General features: G+C 34.9%; 1 protein-coding gene across 3 annotated transcripts in view; it reads left to right on the top strand.

The window, feature by feature from the left end:
- Positions 1-18,971, top strand: part of LOC309651390 (uncharacterized protein) — a 797,009-nt gene that overhangs the window by 228,399 nt on the left and 549,639 nt on the right. For all 3 annotated transcript variants that reach the window (XM_082444127.1, XM_082444129.1, XM_082444128.1), the window contains exon 2: positions 12,550-12,673. In XM_082444127.1, the coding sequence (XP_082300253.1) occupies positions 12,550-12,620 (71 nt within the window). In that variant the 3' untranslated portion in view covers positions 12,621-12,673. The remainder of the gene's footprint in view (positions 1-12,549; positions 12,674-18,971) is intronic.

Here is an 18,971-nt window from a genome sequence, read left to right as displayed (position 1 = left end):
TTTAATTTCTTTCATCAGTGTCTTATAGTTTTCTGCATACAGGTCTTTTGTTTCCTTAGGTACGTTTATTCCTAGGTATCTTATTCTTTTTTTTGCAATGTTAAATGGGAGTGTTTCCTTAATTTCTCCTTCCGATTTTTCATCATTAGTGTATAGGAATGCAAGAGGTTTCTGTGCATTAATTTTGTATGCTGCTACTTTACCAAATTCATTGAAAGCTTTTTCTGCATCTATTGAGATGATCATATGGTTTTTCTCCTTCAATTTGTTAATATGGTTTATCGCATTGATTGATTTGTGTATATTGCAGAATCCTTGCATTCCTGGGATAAACCCCACTTGATCATGGTGTATGATCCTTTTAATGTGCTGTTGGATTCTGTTTGCTAGTGTTTTGTTGAAGATATTTGCATCTGTGTTCATCAGTGATATTGGCCTGTAGTTTTCTTTTTTTAATGACATCTTTGTCTGGTTGTGGTACCAGGGTGATGGTGGCCTCATAGAATGAGTTTGGCAGTGTTCCTCCCTCTGCTATATTTTGGAAGAGTTTGAGAAGGATAGTGTTAGCTCTTCTCTAAATGTTTGATAGAATGCGCCTGTGAAGCCATCTGGTCCTGGGCTTTTGTTTGTTGGAAGTTTTTTAATCACAGTTTCAATATCAGTGCTTGTGATTGGTTTGTTTATATTTTCTGTTTCTTCCTGGTTCAGTCTCGGAAGGTTGTGCATTTCTAAGAATTTGTCCATTTCTTCCGGGTTGACCATTTTATTGGCATATAGTTGCTTGTAATAATCTCTCGATGCTTTGTATTTCTGCAGTGTCAGTAGTTACTTCTCCTTTTTCATTTCTAATTCTGTTGATTTGGGTCTTCTCCCTTTTTTTCTTGATGAGTCTTGCTAATGGTTTTTCAATTTTGTTTATCTTCTCAAAGAATCAGCTTTTAGTTTTATTGATCTTTGCTATCATTTCCTTCATTTCTTTTTCATTTATTTGTGATCTGATCTTTATAATTTCTTTCATTCTGCTAACTTTGGAGTTTTTTGTTCTTCTTTCTCTAATTGCTTTAGGTGTAAGGTTAGATTGTTTATTTGAATTTGAAGAGAATTTTCTCACTTGCATCATGACATGAAACAGTTAATTTTCTTTTTGTAAAGATTCTAGGGCCTAACTATGACTGTCTCATCCTTGTACATTCTGCATCTTTCCTTTTTGAAATAAAAGGAGGCAGTCTCAGAGAAGACTTCAGTCTGAAATAGTACTTGATTTTTGCATATTTTGAAAAAGCACATAGATGTAAGCATCAGTATATATGCTATTCTTAAATTGGGAAAACACTGAGTTCTGCAATTGCCATTACACTGGTCTACTTATTACAGTTTAACAATGGAAATAAATAATTTTGTTCCATCTATATATTACTGTATAGTATTGTGTTTACAGATATGGTTATATGGGATTTTTATGATTCTGCACTGACTTGAAAATATTTCATCCTTCTCTGAGTTGTTGCCGGACAGCTGCAAGCTGCCACGTTGGGGTGAGGGCATTGCCAGACATGCAGGTGTTTGTGGAAGTCCCTTAACCCACAGAACTGTAAAGCCTCGGTGAGATGGATCGAAACCTCAGCTTGCCCTGCCTGCAGCAACTTCTCTGGCCATTTTAGACCTGGCATTGATGGGTTTCTGAGGGAGTGACATTCATATGCCCTTGGGCAAAAACGCATCATCCATTATGAGGATGTAAAGGCTGAATGCTTTAAAGGTGAAATGTAAGATCTTTTTAAAAGTAGCAATTTTAAAGTTTTCTTCTTCCCCCAACCATTAATATGAAAATTCAGACAACTTTCCTTTAATCTGTACTTCATGTATCAACATGAAAGTCATTTTTAATCTTGACTTTATTCATTCTCTAGATATAAGCATCTGATGTAAAAGTGTACTTTATAAAGGCTTAATACAGAATACATTACTCAGTACTGCTTTTCCCCTCACATTGACTCCCACTTAACAACAACCATAAAAAACAAGTCAGTGAAAGTACTATATCGCCTGCTTCCCAAACTCAATATTCCCTCCTCGGACGTGCTCTTGGGATCCTGTGATGCAATGCAAATTTCTACAGAAGTTTTCCTTAACCTGTGTGACACTCGTTGAATATATTGGTTTAATCTTCAATACTTCCAGGAAATTTTGCTTATGAAAAGTAGCCTTTCTGTTTCGTAAAAGAGGAAATACAGATAGTTAAATATAGCTCAACCTCATGATATATAATTGGTAGCATATAATAAATTAAAGTTAAACAGAAGTTGGTATTGGTAATTTTCCATTTTTGGAAATTTATCTAGAAAAGAAATAAAAAGATGTATAGTATTCAATTCTGGCCAGATTAGGCATTCTCATTTATTATTCGTGGGAGTATAATCCATGACAATCTCTCTACAGACCATTGAGGAATAGCAGTCAAAACTACAAAATGCATTAAAGACCAGCAGTTCTCCTGCAAGGGAATAATTACACTAACTTGTGCATAGTGTTCAGTAAAGCCTTGCTTCTCATAAAAATTTTTGAAAAGATTAAATCATCATGTGTAGAGGATTGGATAAATTATGCTACTTCTATGCAATAAATTACTGAGCATATATTAGAAAGACATGCTCTCTGTATACTCTAATTACAAAAATTACCAAAAAACTTACACAGTATTATTATATTATAATTATGATTATTATGTATATTACACACACACTTTTGTGGAAAATTATATCCCCAAATATGCACAGTGAATACATTGAGGTGGAGGTAAAAAAAACTTTCACTTTCAAACTTTTTCTATTAAAAAGTATATATCAGTGTACTAATTGTAGAAATATATATGTTAAAAAAGAAAGCAACAAGGATATGTCAGCATATTGCATTTTGAAATTTTTAGAATACTGAATCTTGAGTAAACCATGTAAAAGATACAGATTTTCAATTACCCATAAGACTGCCCACATATTATTTCAGTCTACGATTTCCTAGTAACAAGAAACATTATGAGTCAAGTTCTGTCCTAAAAGGTTTCTTGCATTATCTAGGTCATTCCTCAAAACAAGCTGAGGCTCAAGAACGGTTAATACCAAAACCAAAACAAAACATCCATGTTGACATGATTTGGCTATATTTGAATCTTGGTTTTCTGAATGCCGTCAATTTCTTCTCACTGTAACTTAATATTAGACATGTATCTCTTTAAGGGTAGGGGAGAAGAAAATTATTTTGTATTTTAATCTTACAGTCTTGTGAAAGAGTTAATGGAAGTAAGGCAGTAGCACTTTGTAGTCCTTTACAAAGATATTCTCGTATTGTTATGCTACCTATAATGGTCCAGAAAGGGAAGGTTGAGGAGGGTCTAAGGAGCTCTATAATGGCTAAAATGCAAGTGTGAGGAAAGATAATATACCTACTGGAGGTTTTCAGCACCACCACCCCCAATTTTTTTTCTTTTGTAAAAAATAATTTTGGATATATTTCCTTTATGCAGTTACATACAGCCCATTTGTAAGTGAATTGAACATATATTAAACTTAATCTGAGAGGGCTATTTGTTTTTTCATCCTTAATATTTACATGAAGACAATGTGACAACTTAAGCCACTAACCTCTTGTCTGTCAGAACTGGGAATTAATTATTTTATCTGCTGTTTCTATCTGAAATGTAATATGGTGATAGTTCCTTAAAAATTTTGGCGAAGTGAAGTAAAATACAATACTATTAAATCACAGTTTTCTGTTTTTAACAATAAGGCTAAGGAGTTTATGTGACAGTGTTTCTACTTACATAATAGTTTTCTAAAGTGTATAGATATACCCGAACATTCCTAAAATCTTTATAACTTATATTGAGTTAAACATGTTCTTTTATGAATGAATGATATATCTTTTATTTTATAATTATCTCACTTCCATGCTAACTATCTACAGGTTTAAGGAGTTTTAAGAATCTTGAAGTAATATTCTTCAAGAATCATATGGTAGTCTTGTTTATTTCTGATCTGTATATCCTTTGTGACTGTAAAAATTTCTTTTATTCCCCAGTAAGCGTTTCTTTCTAGCCTGAAAAAATTTAATATTTCCTTTTCATCATATAGTCTCATAATAAAGTCAGTCTTAGAATCTTAGTTACCTTTATTTGAAGTTATTTTACGCCTGTAACATTTCTTCTTATTCAAAAGAAAAAGAAAAAAAAAACCTGAAGGGATTCTCAGTATGATGGTTAAGCACAACCTCTCACGCTTTTACAGAATGGTTTATAACCCCAGCAATATTTTTGATGTTGTGTAGTTACAACCTAAATATGCCTACGTAAATAAGATTGGGCAGGTAGTTTCTTAGAGATGATATAGAAAAAGAGGAAATGCCAATAAACCTAAAAGTGAAGTACTTAAAGTTATACATTATATGCATTGATGGGAAGGAAGCCTAGATAATTATAAAAATAAATAAAAGCATATTGAAGTTTTTCCTCAAGGGGCAAAAAAAAAAAAAAAAAAGCAACCATTTGGCTGTCCTAACTCTGTTTTGTGACCCTAAGAGAAGAGCAGTATTTACAGGGAAGCAAAATCAAAATACTGAAGATATTTAAATTAAATATTAAATTATCTAGAATTATGTAGAATTCTTTTATTGTTTTCTACTGGTATAAATCAAAGTAAAAATGTGAAAATATTTGTTAAAAAGGTTATTCCTTTTGCAGTATGCATTTAATTGATACCACTTAAGATCATCTCTTCATTTATTCAAATAAAACCAATTCTAATACTGCATTTCCTGCTTTTAAAAAAATTATTGAACATTTACATTTTCAATGCATTGTATTTGAAGCCAAGGGATGGCCAAAGTAGCATATGACATTTTCTCAGATATCCAGAGTTTAAAATCTAGGTAGGGTAAGAGCACATTTTTCAAAGGATATTATGCATAAATGGAGGGAAGGATCTCTGTGAAAAATCTAGTCAGCAGTTGGATATGAGTGCCTGGTGCTTAGGTGATAGACAGCTATAAAAGGCATTAGCAATAAAATAAAATGTGGAACCATGCGAGTGGAAAGCATCTCTTGAGTGAAAAGAACATATACCAAAAAGCAGAAGATAGATCAGTGGAGCACACCAGTACTTACTAGATTAAGTAGTTGATAAGAAACTTATCAAGTAGCTGATAACAGGTACTAAACTCAAGAAAAAGAGAAATTAAGAAGGAAAAAAAATAGAGAGAGAAAAAAGGGTGTCTTAGTTGCCAGAAAAAAAGTAGTCAACAATGCCAAGTTCTGATGAAAGGTCATGTAAAATGAGTAAGAATAGGCTATTCAGAGATCATTCCTAAGGCTCTCAGCCATGGAATTAGCACACTATTGTTCTGAGTAACTTTGGCATAAAAGGCCAAATGAGAGTGACAAGTAAGAAAGGAACTTGGAATTAAAGCAGTAACTTTTACAAATGGAATATACACATGACAATTTAAAGCATTAGGAAATGGCATGATTTTAAAATATGGAAGCAAGAGGATCATTATATCTACCTAGTAAGGATCTAAGATACATCCAAATATACCCATACCTGGAGAAGTGTTCTTTTAGCTCACTGCAGATGACAGATTTATCTAGCAGATATTTTTCTTTCATCCATCAGATATTTCTTATTGTGAAGATTTTAGTTTTTGCCTTTAAAAGATTGATTGCTGCAAATAATTTGGAAGACAGAATATAAAGCCTAGGATATGCCCATGTACAGCTGGTACCACACAAAGCTGGTACCACAAAGAGCTAAAATAAATTAAAAGAGTAAATAAAAAATACTTGGAACAATAAGTGAGATTTCTATCTTGAATTTGGCACTGGATGGAGGAGAATATATTTACTCTGAGAATTTGTAACCATACGTTAGTCCTCATGAAATTTTTGGTGCAAATTCATATGACTAGTATGGCCCATTAAACCTCAATAAAGGGTTTAATGCCATATTTTTCCCAAGTTGGGAATATTCCTGTGGAGAAATGCAATTCTACTCTTTCCTCAAAGATTAAAATTGTGGAAAGAAGGCACCATGACTATGAAAAAACAAACTCAGAAAATAATACCTGCATCAAATATTTTTTAAATATTAAAAAGTAGGAAGAAATTATAAAAGTATAAATAAAGCTAGTTATATTTGGGAAAAAAACCCTGAAATATATGTTCTAGAAATGAAAATTTTTCCATTGACATTGAAAAGACAATGACACTTCAAACTGCTGATTAGATAGTGTGGAAAATAAAATTTATGGACTAGAAAACGAATCCCAACAAATTACAGGAATACTGCATTATATTACACTTTGCTTTATTGTGCTTCAAAGATGTTGCATGTTTCACAAGTTGAGAGTCTGTGGCAACCCTGCATCAGGGAACCCTGTTGTTTCCATTTTCTCTAACAACAGTTGCTCACTTCCTATCTCTATCACACTTCGGTAGTTCTTGCAATATTTCAAATGTCTTCATTATTATTATATTAAATAACATGGTGATCTGTGATCAGGGAACTTGTTTTGAGGTGCCACGAACTACGTCCACATACAATGGCAAAGTTTATCAATAAATGTGTGGTCTGATTTTTCCACCGATGAGCCATTTCCCGTCTCTTTTCTTATCCTTGGGCTTCCGTATTCCATGAGACACAAAAATATTGAAATTAGGCCAATTAATAACCCTACAGTGGCCTCTAACTCTATGTGTTCAAGTGAAAGGATGTCTTTCACTTTAAATTAAAAGCTTGAATTGATTAAGCCTAGTGAGGAAAGCATGTCAAAAACCAGGATAGGCCAAAAGCTAGGGTTTTTGTGCCAAACAGCCAAATTGTGAATGTAAAGGGAAAGTCAAGGACATTAAAAGTACTACTCCAGTGAACACATGGATAATAAGACAGCAAAACAGCATTATTGCTGACACAGAAGAAGTTTTAGTGGTATGGGTAGAAGATCAAGTCAATAACAACATTCCCTTAAACGAAAGCCTAATAGAGAGCAAGGCCCTAACTCTCTTCAGTTCTATGAAAGCTGAAGTTTGAAGGTAGCAGAGCTTGGTTCATGAGGTTGAAAGAAAGAAGGCAACTTCATAACATCGAAGTGCCAGGTGAAGCAGCAAGTGGTGCAGAAGCTGCAGCAAGTTATCCAGAAGATCTAGCTAAGATAATTAATGAAGATGACTAAACAACAGATTTTCAATATAGGTGAAACATTCTATTATTGGAAGAAGATGCCATCTAGAACTTTTGTAGCTAGAGAGGAGAAGTCAGTGTCTGGTTTCAAAGCTTCAATGGACAGGCTGACTCTTGTTAGGGGCTAATGCAGCTGGTGACTTTCAGTTGAAGCCAGTACTCATTTACCATTCTGATAATCCTGGGGCCCTTAAGAGTTATTCTAAATCTACTCAGCCTGTGCTGCAGAAAAGGAACCACAAAACCTGGGTGACAGCACATCTGTCTACAGCACGGTTTACTGAATATTTTAAGTCCATTGGTGAGACCTACTTCTCAGAAAAAAAGATTCCGCTTCACAATATTACTGCTCATTGACAATGCGCCTGGTCACCCAAGAGCTCTGATGGCAGCGCACGATGAGATGAATGCTGTTGTCATGCCTGCTGACACAGCACCCATCCTGCAGCCCATGGATCGAGGAGTCATTTCAAATTTCAAGTCTTCTTATTTAAGGAATACATTTCATAAGGCTACAGCTGTCATAGACAGTGATTCCTCTGAGGGATCTGGGCAAACTCAATTAAAAACCTTCTGGAAATGATTCACCATTCTAGATGCCATTAAGAACATTTGTGATTCATGGGTAGAGGTCAAGGTATTAACATTCACAGGAGATTGGAAGAAGTTGATTTCAACCCTCATGGATGACTTTGAGTGGTCCAAGACTTCAGAAGAGGAAGTAACTGCAGATGTGGTCGAAATAGCAAGAGAGTTAGAAGTGGGACCTGAAGATGTGACCGAATTGCTGCAATCTTATGATAAAACTTTCAGATGAAGAGTTGCTTCTTATGGATGAGCAAAGAAAGGGTGTCTTGAGATGGAATCTACTTTTGGTGGAGATTCTGTGAAGATTGTTGAAATGACAACAAAGGATTTAGAATATTCCATCGACTTAGTTGATAAAGCAGCAGCAATGGTTAAGAGCATTGACTCCAATTTTGACAGAAGTTCTATTGTGGGTAAAATGCTTTCAAACAGCATTGCATGCTATGAAGAAATCGTTCATGATAGGAAGAGTCAATCAATGGGGCAAATTCATTGTTATCTTATTTTAGGAAATTGTGGAAGCCAGCCCACCCTTCAGCAACCACCACCCTGTTCAATCAGCAGCCATCAACATTGAGGCAAGGCCCTCCACCAGCAAAAAGTTATGTCTGACTGAAGGTGCACATGATTGTTAGCAATTTGTAGCAATAAAGTATTTTTAAATTAAGGTAAGTTCATTGTTTTTTACACGTGCTATTGCACACTTAATAGATTACAGTATAGTGTAAACATAACTTATATACACTGGAAAACCAAAAAATTTGTGTGACTCACTTTACTAGGTATTTGCTTTATTGAGGTGGTCTGAAACCGAACCACAATACCTCCAAAGGTATGGCTGGATCAGTATAGATTACAAGTTGGCAAACATTTTCTGTAGTCAATTGGTACATATTTCAGGATCTGTGGGCTAGGTATTGTCTATTTTCCTCCTTTTCTCCTCTACCTCTTACTTCTCTTTCCTTCCTCCCTCCTTCCCTCCTTTCCTCTTTTTTCCCTTTTTTCTCTCCCCTTCCTCCTCCCTCTCCCCCCTCCTCTTCCTCCTCCCCCACTCCTTCTCCCCTCACCCTCCTCTTCCTTTCTTCCCCCTTTGAAAAAGCTTTCTTGTCTAGTGAGCCACACAAAAGCAGGCTGCCGTTTGCTGATTTCTTGCACACGATGTAAAAATAAAATGCAAAAGGTATTTATTTATTCACAGTTCTACAAAAAATAATATAGGGAATAAGGCAAAGCCATTATTTGAAGAGATAGACCTGAAAATATTTTGAATTAGTAATAGGTACCAATCCTCAGACTAAGGAAGTATAACACATCACAAAAAAATCATACAAGTAAATTTAAAGCTAAGTATATCATAATAAACCTAGAAAACTTAAAAGATGGAAATAAGATGTTAAAAACAAGTAGAAAAAAGGACACTTTACCTGCAAAGACTGGCAATTAGACTAACAATTTAAAGTAGAAACAATAAAAGCCAGGTACGGTAAAAGAGAACCTTTAATGTATGTCATGAAAACGTCTTTTATACCCGATTTCAATGAGCATTGAAAAATGCAATAAATAATGTGAGATAAAATAATTTTTAGACAAAGCAGAGAGGGTTTATGAATGAAGGAAATTCTAAAGGATATAATGCAGAAAGGAAACTTGTCCTAGATGGAAAGTTTGAGAAGTGAAATAGAATGGAGAGCAAATAAAGAAGTAAATATGTAGATAAATCCAAATGAACATTGACACTTAAAAACAATAATAATGTTCAACAAGTACATATGATAATACACAACACAAATACTACATATGATAATACACAATTATGTAAGGCTGATGAATTTTTTATTTTTGGCTGTGTCCCGTAGCCTGTGGGATCTTAGTTCCCAGACCAGGGATCAAACGCGGACCCCTGGCAGTGAGAGCATGAAGTCCTAAACACTAGACTGCCAGGGAATTCCCTGAATATTTTAAAAATATTCCAAAGTACATTTTATTGTTTGAGAGCTGATGACATGATTTTCTATATATAGAGATCAATCTATCAAACATTCTTGAAATGAAATAGTTTAGCAATATAGCTGTATTTAGGATTGTTATATACAAGTCAACTGTATTTTTAAGATACTCTTTGTAATAGTACAAAAAGATGTAATATAATATATAAACCAGTCTTTATGAAAAAGATGATATAATAGCATGCATACTTATATCTCAAGACTTAGATATTCAAAAAAATGTATATGTAATCTATGTTCTAAATATTTAAATTCTATTAAGCTTGACTTTAGCAATTAAATTAATTGCTAAAGGTTTATCTTTTTAAGACCTGGAGAAATATCTTTTAATGTTTTATAGGAAAAACAAAGGTCCAATAACAACAACAACAACAACAAAACCCACTTTTAAGACCAAGAATGATGTAGTGGAAATTCTACAGATATAGAGCAGATATAAAGTTATTTTTAAAATGTGTAGTAGTTAAGCATATTTATAAACAAAGTAAATATACAGATCACCTAATGAATACCATTTAAACTCTAGAAATAACTCCACATATACATGAGACACTTGTTATATGGGAGAGATGGCATTGCATGTGAATGGGGAAAGGATGGACTACGAAATGAATGTTTTTAGGAAAATTTGTCATCTGTGAGGAAAGATAGTTAAAGTGAATCAATTCTTACCTCATCACATCATGCACACGTCAGTGTATGGTGTATTAGACACTTAAATGTAGATACTGAGTGTTAAAGTTTTTGAAGAGATAATAGGAGATACTAAACAAGTTTATAAACTGGATGCAAATAAGTGATTAATATATATTACCACATCAAACATTAGAAATTCTGTTCATCAAAAGATTCTATAAATTGATTAAAAGTACACAATGCTAAGTAGGAGAAAACGACACCATAAGGCATTTGGGGGAGAGCAAGGCAGGCTTTCCAAGCTGGTTTGAAAATGACTTAAGGGAGCAGGGAAAAAGACTCACTTGGGATTTTGGGGTGTTTAGGAGATGGAGTCAAGGTGAGGGTTTGAAGTTGCCACTAGCACCAAAGAAGAAACCTCTCTGGATATTTCCATTCAAAACTACGTTACCGGGGCTTCCCTGGTGGCGCAGTGGTTGAGAATCTGCCTGCCAATGCAGGGGACACGGGTTCGAGCCCTGGTCTGGGAAGATCCCACATGCCGCGGAGCAACTGGGCCCGTGAGCCACAACTACTGAGCCTGAGCGTCTGGAGCCTCTGCTCCGCAACAAGAGAGGCCGCGATAGTGAGAGGCCCGCGCACCGCGATGAAGAGTGGCCCCCGCTCGCCACAACTGGAGAAAGCCCTCACACAGAAACGAAGACCCAACACAGCCAAAAATAAACATAATAAAATAAATAATAAATAAAAAAAAAATATTTAAAAAAAAAAAAAAACTAAGTTACCTCCTGTGTGCTTCTACCAACAGTGTGATTACATTCGGCCCTCCATATCCTCGGGTTCCGCATCCACAGGTTCAACCAAGGGCAGATCAAAAATTTCCAGAGAGTTTCATAAAGCAAAACTTGAATTTACGTGCACTGGCAACTGTTTACATAGCACTTATATCGCATTTACAATATGTTACATAGAATTTACCTTGTATTATGTATTAGAAGTAGCCTACAGATGATTTGAAGTATAGGGAATGATACGCATAGGTTATATGCAAATACTATGCCATTTTATATAGGGAACCTGAGCATCCAAGGATTTTGGTATCCACAGGGGTGCCGGAACCAATCCCCTGCAGGTACTGAGGGAGGACTGTATGTCTCTTTCAGCATTTACATTGTGTCTTACATTATTGAATGTGTATTATCCCCTCTCGAATAAAATCCTTGGGAAAAGGGACCACATTTTACTCATTTTTATAACCTCATTATACCTGCTGTGCCTTGTAAATTTTTAATACATTCCAGCATAAATTTTTACTGATGGAACACCACAAACTCCTTATCTAATAAATAATCGTAGACACTAAAAAATGCATTGTTCTGTTTGGCATAGGGCATTTGTTATCTTGGCCTTCTAGTTTTATGATTTGGATTTTACATAAAAGAAAACAGAGTCATTACTTCATTCAGTGTAGCACAGTATTTACAAAGAAGAACGCTAGTTTGTTTCTGTCCTTGATCCTCTGTTTTTGATGACTGCATGCCAGCAGATGAGTCTGTAATTGACTAAATAGGAGAAGACATGGTCTCTAGTCTTAAATTATCTTGTCTGTTTTGAACCTGATAACATAAATAGTGTTCATAGTATTTCCATTTGCATTATTAAAGGATCAAAATACATCATGCATTTTCATAGTTCACTCACCCTTCTGCTAATAAAAAGAGCCGTAAAACTTGAGAAAGTTTATTGGCTGGCTGCAGGGTGGTTCAGTTAACGGAGTTTATAGCAAGAAATTGGAAGACTGGAGGTGGAAGAGGTCAGGGCTATCTTTCCTGCTCCTTCCCTTCTCCACGACCTTGGGTCTGGTGGTAGCATCACACCAAGATTAGGGTTCCACGCGGTGGCCCCTTTTCTGTGTGTACCACTGCATTATTTCCATATTTACCACCTTAGCGCTACAGGTGGGAACAGCTTCTTGTTGTTACTAGATTCTGTATGCCATAACCTCCCTTACATCCTTAATCCTGCCCACAACCTATGAATTCAAGAGTGTCCATATGTCATTTTTACATATTTTTGTATTATCATCTGTCTAGGATTGATTGACACGAAGGACCCCGTATCATCTGAGACTCAGCTGATTTCAAATTATATGTCTGAAGGCTGAGATATTATCCTCATGGAACCAGAATTGAAAAGTTGCTATATTAATGCTGCAAGGTATGTTTAAATTTGTGTCAACTCAAAAGAATTATTTAGAGAAACTCTACATCTGGCGGATTATTATAGTGGTGGACACTTTGATATTGAGGCTCCTACTGAAAAGTGCTATTTTAAGAATGACATTTTGCTTTTTAAATATATTCTACAGTCATTATGATAAAATAGGGGGAAAAAAAGTGTGAACATAGAGTTCATTCTTATTGAAAGGACAGAAACCCTCAGGGTGAATATCAGCCTTGGTGCTCTCTTACCTCCCAGGGCTGTGTTATTTTCTCTTTGCTTTAGTCCTTACGGTTTATTTACATTTTGTTGGCAAAGGTATGGGTTTACAAAGGGTTTTTTTTGGCTTCATTTTATCCATCATTTAATAATTTTATTTGGGAATGTCTTTTAATGTATGTTAGCTGCCATGCTTCTAGAGATAGAAAGTATGACTATTAGATTCTTGCCTTCATGTTTCCCAGGGAAAGCACATAATAAACATTCAAAAGATAGGTTATATGAATGCCTGTATAGGAATGTGCATGTAGCTAATCTCATAACCCATAGTACATCTTAAGTCCTCTGATGAATATCTGCCTCTTTGCCTAAATGTGCTACCCAAACACTATAAGATAAATACTACTGATATTTCTGAACCTTTGTCCATTCTCTCTGGTAAATTCTGTAATCCCAATAAGAATTGAATAACTTGTAGAACTCTAAACAACCTTTGTAGCTATCATATTAAGGTAAGAAAAAAGATACTTTGGGTTTCTTAAGCCAATACTTTTTATTAGGAGCTTCTCATTATGCAAGAAAAGAATTAGGATTTCTAGACTTCACTTAGACATGCTTCAGAGAGGTAGGGGGCCAGAATTACTTCCACAAGTGCTCACCCTGAAGCCAGTTTCTAGGCCTGGCTTCTCACAGCAACTACTAAGTCATGGACAGAAGTACAAAAACAATGAATTATGTCAAAGGGTGATCTTTCTCCCTCACCTTAAGTAAATATGAGTGCCTGATTAGCTCCTTAAGATTTCTAATGCAAATTCACAGCATGTTTTTTCTCTGTATTTTGAGTAATTGAGATATTTCCAAGTTGATTGTAAATCACATCTCTGATATCAATATTATGCTTATTATTGTGAAGACTTTATTATCCATATTGAATGTTTTATATTTTAATTTTCAATTTTAATAGAATAGTTTTATTCAGAATATTTGGTAAAGGAAACAAGTGTACCTTTGCCATCCATGATAACTTTTAAAAAGTTAGATAAAATTAAGCTTTTGGCCTGAGGCTCAATAATAGCGAATTTCCAGATGAAGGGCAAAGTATTCTTCATTCTGAGAACATGGAAATAGAGATATAAAAGAAGATTCTTTTGCAGCTGTAACTATACCTGTCACTGCACATGACAGATGTAATGAGTGCGGCTCTTTTGGGTTCCAGGGAAAAAGAAATAGGAACCTCAGGAGATCTTATCATTTACAAGAAACTTAAAAGGCTGACAGGTGTTTTTATCGCATGTGTGTAATTTTTGTGTTGCTCCTCTATGATTTTCCATTCAGCACTGTTATCATTACTAATGCCGCTTACTGTATTGTAAGCAATGCTTCAGAGCAGTGTGTCCATTAGAAGCATAATATGAACAACACGTATGAGCTAATATACGTCATTTAAAATTTTCTAGTAGCCACACTAAAAAAAATTACAAAGAAACAGAGAAAATTAATTTTACTTATGTAGAATTTAATTTTACATACGATGTTAATTATTTGGCTGATATCAGTACAGATTTTTTTTTGCCATTTTTTGAGAGAGGGATTATTAAGAAAATAGAATCCTGAATATTAACAACAGGTGGAGAATGAACCTACTTTAAGAAAATGAAAAATAATCCTTATTATGTCACACTCATAGTTGTTTCATTACCTATGGAAATATTAGTATATACACTAGATAAATAAATGAGCATGTACCTAGAAGTATAATATCTTTGTGAAGATGCCCATTTAATTATCTTCAGTAATTTGGTTATTATTTCCATAGAAAATCATGTCATGTATCCATTCGTCAGCTCAGTTGGCTAAAAAGAGGCTCTGTAACCCATAGCGTCCATTTTCTCAAGATGCGAGTTGTGTTCCAAGCATTTTCAAGGAGAGCGGTTTGAGGAAATCTAGGGATAATATCGATTCTATTTGTTTTACTTTCCTGCTTTACTGGGCTATAAACTATAATTTCAATTTCACTGTAATTTAAGGGTTTAAGAATTCAGGACATCCCAGGTTGGTTTTATGAGGAACATAAAATATTGCTGTATTTGTTTAAATATGGATTTTGGTGTGTATGACTGAGAGATTTCCCCAATTTACTGCCCATTGTCTAAATAACCTTGTAAAGGGAAGAAATCACATCTTACTGAACACAAAATAAAATTAACCAAAATTTCATACACACCCAGTTTTGTGTCCATCTCTTTTGCAAAATTAGACATTGGCAGAGAAGAGTTAAACACACTCTTACTAGACAGGTGTGATAGAAACCACTTACAAGAGCCCTGAGTGACAAGCAAGAAGTCAGTAAACCTTCACTCATTGTAACCTTAACCGTTATTGATCATAAACCTGCCTTTAAATTAAGTCATTCGAGACTGTGTCAAAACAGACTATTCAAGTAACAAAAGGAAGTTTACCAATTTGAACAGGAAGCCTATGCAATCATTTATACATTTAAAATTTTAAAATGTACTGCAAAGTTCCAATGTTTTGATAAACACAGTGGAAACTGATTGTTCTTGCCCTCTTTAAAAGTATTCCAAATCAAGACAAGATGTGCCTTGGAAAACTATCCATTATTTGGGATGGATGGATGGATGGATGGATGGATGGATGGATGGATGGATGGATGGATTTATTTATTTATTTATTTATTGCTGTGTTGGGTCTTCGTTTCTGTGCGAGGACTTTCTCTAGTTGTGTTAAGCGGGGACCACTCCTCATCGCGGTGCGTGGGCCGCGATACCCTGCTGCGGAGCACAGGCTCCAGACGCGCAGGCTCAGTAATTGTGGCTCACGGGCCCAGCCGCTCCGCGGCATGTGGGATCTTCCCAGTCTGGGGCTCAAACCCGTGTCCCCTGCATTGGCAGGCAGATTCTCAACCACTGCACCACCAGGGAAGCCCTGGGTTTTTATTTATTTTCCCTTTTGGGAAGCTGTAGGGTATTCAGTAAAGCATAGAAAGAAAGATGGAGGTTTTCAGGGAGATATATAAAGGTATGGTTTTGATTGAGTATATATTAAAATACTTAGAAAACATAGTACATTTATAATTTTAGAAGTGATTTTTAAAATTAATATATCTGAATAAATTCATCTTATAACAATTAACATAGGAAGAATACTTTTTTAAATGTCAAATAAACTAGAGAAAGTCCAAAAATCTGATGATATATTTCAAATAAATGTTTCCAGGGAAGTAATGTTTTAGAAGTGTTGAAAAAGTGTACTTATTAAACTAGGAAGCATATAGTTAGGTAAAGTAAAAATGGAGTACTTTTTTAGGCCACAAACAAGCATATTCTTGAGTTTAAAAATATAGTAATCTCAGTAGATTCAGCTTTCTTTCAAGAACTTATAAAAAGATTAATTAGTCCTGAACTTTCCAGTAAGTGTAATTTATATTGACTGAATAAAATAGTATTTGGAAAAACTATCTGCTTAAATGGTATTTGTCTGTCTGAATTGATTTGATTCAAATATATTAGTGCTTACTTCTGCCTTTCAGAATTTATAGTGAGAATTAAAATATATGATCATCATCCTAAAAATAGTTTGATTTTTATGAATTATGTTATGAAGTATTAAAGAACTTTAAAAAATACTTTATTCCTTTTATATATTTAAGGAAAAGAACTGTTACTGTTTTTAGCTCATATGGTGAGATGGCATATATAAGATACAGTACATTGCATAATTAGATTTAATTAATTTTATAAATATGTTTATGTGTAATAATGACTGTATTTGAACCAAACTGTGATTATTTTTGTTTGTTAATTTATTTCTCAGAAATATTTCTTTTAAGTTTAAAAATCTACTGTTTTCTTCTATGGATTCATGTAAACACAGAAACTTAAAGTTATGAAACAGATGTTCAACGTCATAAAAATATATCAAAAATTCATAGTCTTAGGAGTTATTCTTCTGGGAAACAGCTCAAATTTCTTGGTTGGTAGGCACCATACTCTTGCAAAACATACGCACTTTGACCAAACTTGATAGAGACAGGCAGTTAACTGACTGATCAGTTACACATATTGAGTAGTTATCACTTCAGACTAGTGCTTTAAGTGCTATGAAGGCTTACAAATGAAGTTAAAGATTTTCACCCTTTCTCAAGTAATTTAAAAAGAAACAAGAGTGGTAAAACTAATACGATTGAAAATAGAATGGAATATAATAACCAAATTTGTAAGTTTATAAGACTTATACACATCTGTTGCTATACTTCATAGAAATTTATGTATTTATGCTTAAGATGTGGTGTATAATTGATTTCAGTAAACATGTATTATGTACTAACTACAAGACCTGGGAAAGGGGTTGAAAACGCATAAGAATTAATTCAGTGCAATTCTTACCTAAGCTAGTGAAGAAGACAGGCATGTAAATATCTAATTGTAATTATTTTTCACCATCAGTTGTTTTTTTTTTTTTAATCTACCGTGTACAGGGCACTGTGTTAGTATACATTAGGGATTTTAAAAGGTATGAGATGGTTTTTATTTCCAGTGGACTTGTATTCTAATTACAGAAACAGAACATACACTTGCAGTACATGAGGACATGCTAAGGGATACACTGATTATATAAGCAGAAAGTATTTGTAAGCGATGAAGTCAACATCGAAGCTAAAGTAGGTTAACGCCCTACTTCTTTCCCACGCGCTTCGTGTGGATTGAAGGCATTGCTATCTTGGTTACAGTGATGCACGTAGATGGTAGCACTTAATAAATACAGAGAATACGCCCACCTGCAGGTGGGGCAGCAGCATGAGGGGTCCGGAACCACTGGTGGACTGAGTGAGAGTTGAGACAAAAACTCATGTTTACAAGGAATTTGCAAAATTAAGGAGGGGGCGGGGGGGAGTTTTATCACGATTGCATTGGAAATATGTGGGTGTCTTAGTGGTACCAGCAAGTGATTGATAAGCAAGCAGGGCCAGATCTAAACATTTGGCCGTCCTTCTGAATTATGTCAGTGAGGTCTGGCCAGTCCAGGTAGTTTGTCATCCCATGTAGGCTGTCACTCTAGTCAGCTAATCGCATTAACTAGAATATCATACTCCTTCAAACTGATATTCTTTATTTATTGAAGAGAGATAATTGATACCCTATCATTATAAAATTAGTATTTCATGTTTAAGTGATATTTGTTACTGGCATTTATTGGGTTGGCCAAAAACTGCCTTTGGTTTTTAAGTAAAAATAAAAGAGACATTTTTCATTTTCACCAAGAACTTTGTTGAAAAATGTATTCACCCGTTTGTTCCAGTACCTTCTGCCGTTTTTCAGGCAACTTCACAATTCCATCTTCCCAAACTTTTTTAATCTTTTTGAGCAAAAAACTATTCCAGGTGCCTTTTACAGTCTTCAGGGAATTGAAATTTTTTTCCATTAAGCGAGTTTTGTAAAGAGCAAAATAAATGGATTCTGAAGGTGCACTCTGGTGAATACGGCGGATGAATCAGAAATTCTCAGCCAGACTGTAACCGTTTTTGCCTGGTCATCAAAGAAATATGCAGTTTTGCGTTATCCTGATACAAGATTATGCATTTTCTGTTGACTAATTCTGGATGTTTTTCGTCGAGTGCTGCTTTCAGTTGGTCCAATTGGGAGCAGTACCTGTTGGAATTAATCATTTGGTTTTCCGGAAGGAGCTCATAATAGAGGATCCAATCCCACCATATACACAACATCACCTTCTTTGGATGAAGACCGGCCTTTGGTGTGGTTGGTGGTGGTTCATTTCGCTTGCACCACCATCTCTTCCATTCCACATTATTGTACAGTATCCACTTTTCATCTCCCGTCACAATTTGTTTTAAAAACGGGACGTTTTCATTAAGTTTAAATAGAGGATTGCTTGTGGAAATACGGTCAAGAAGGTTGTTTTCGCTAAACTTGTGTGGAGCCCAAACATCAAAGCAGTTAACATAACCAAGCTGGTGCAAATGATTTTCAGCGCTTGACTTGGATATTTCGAGTATGTCGGCTGTCTCCCACGTGGTATAATGTTGATTGTTGTCAGT

The sequence above is a fragment of the Balaenoptera physalus genome (assembly GCF_965194825.1).
Source record: "Balaenoptera physalus genome assembly, chromosome: 21".
NCBI lineage: Eukaryota > Metazoa > Chordata > Mammalia > Artiodactyla > Balaenopteridae > Balaenoptera > Balaenoptera physalus.
Note: the sequence above shows the minus strand (reverse complement) of the source record. Positions and strands in the feature narration are given on the sequence as shown.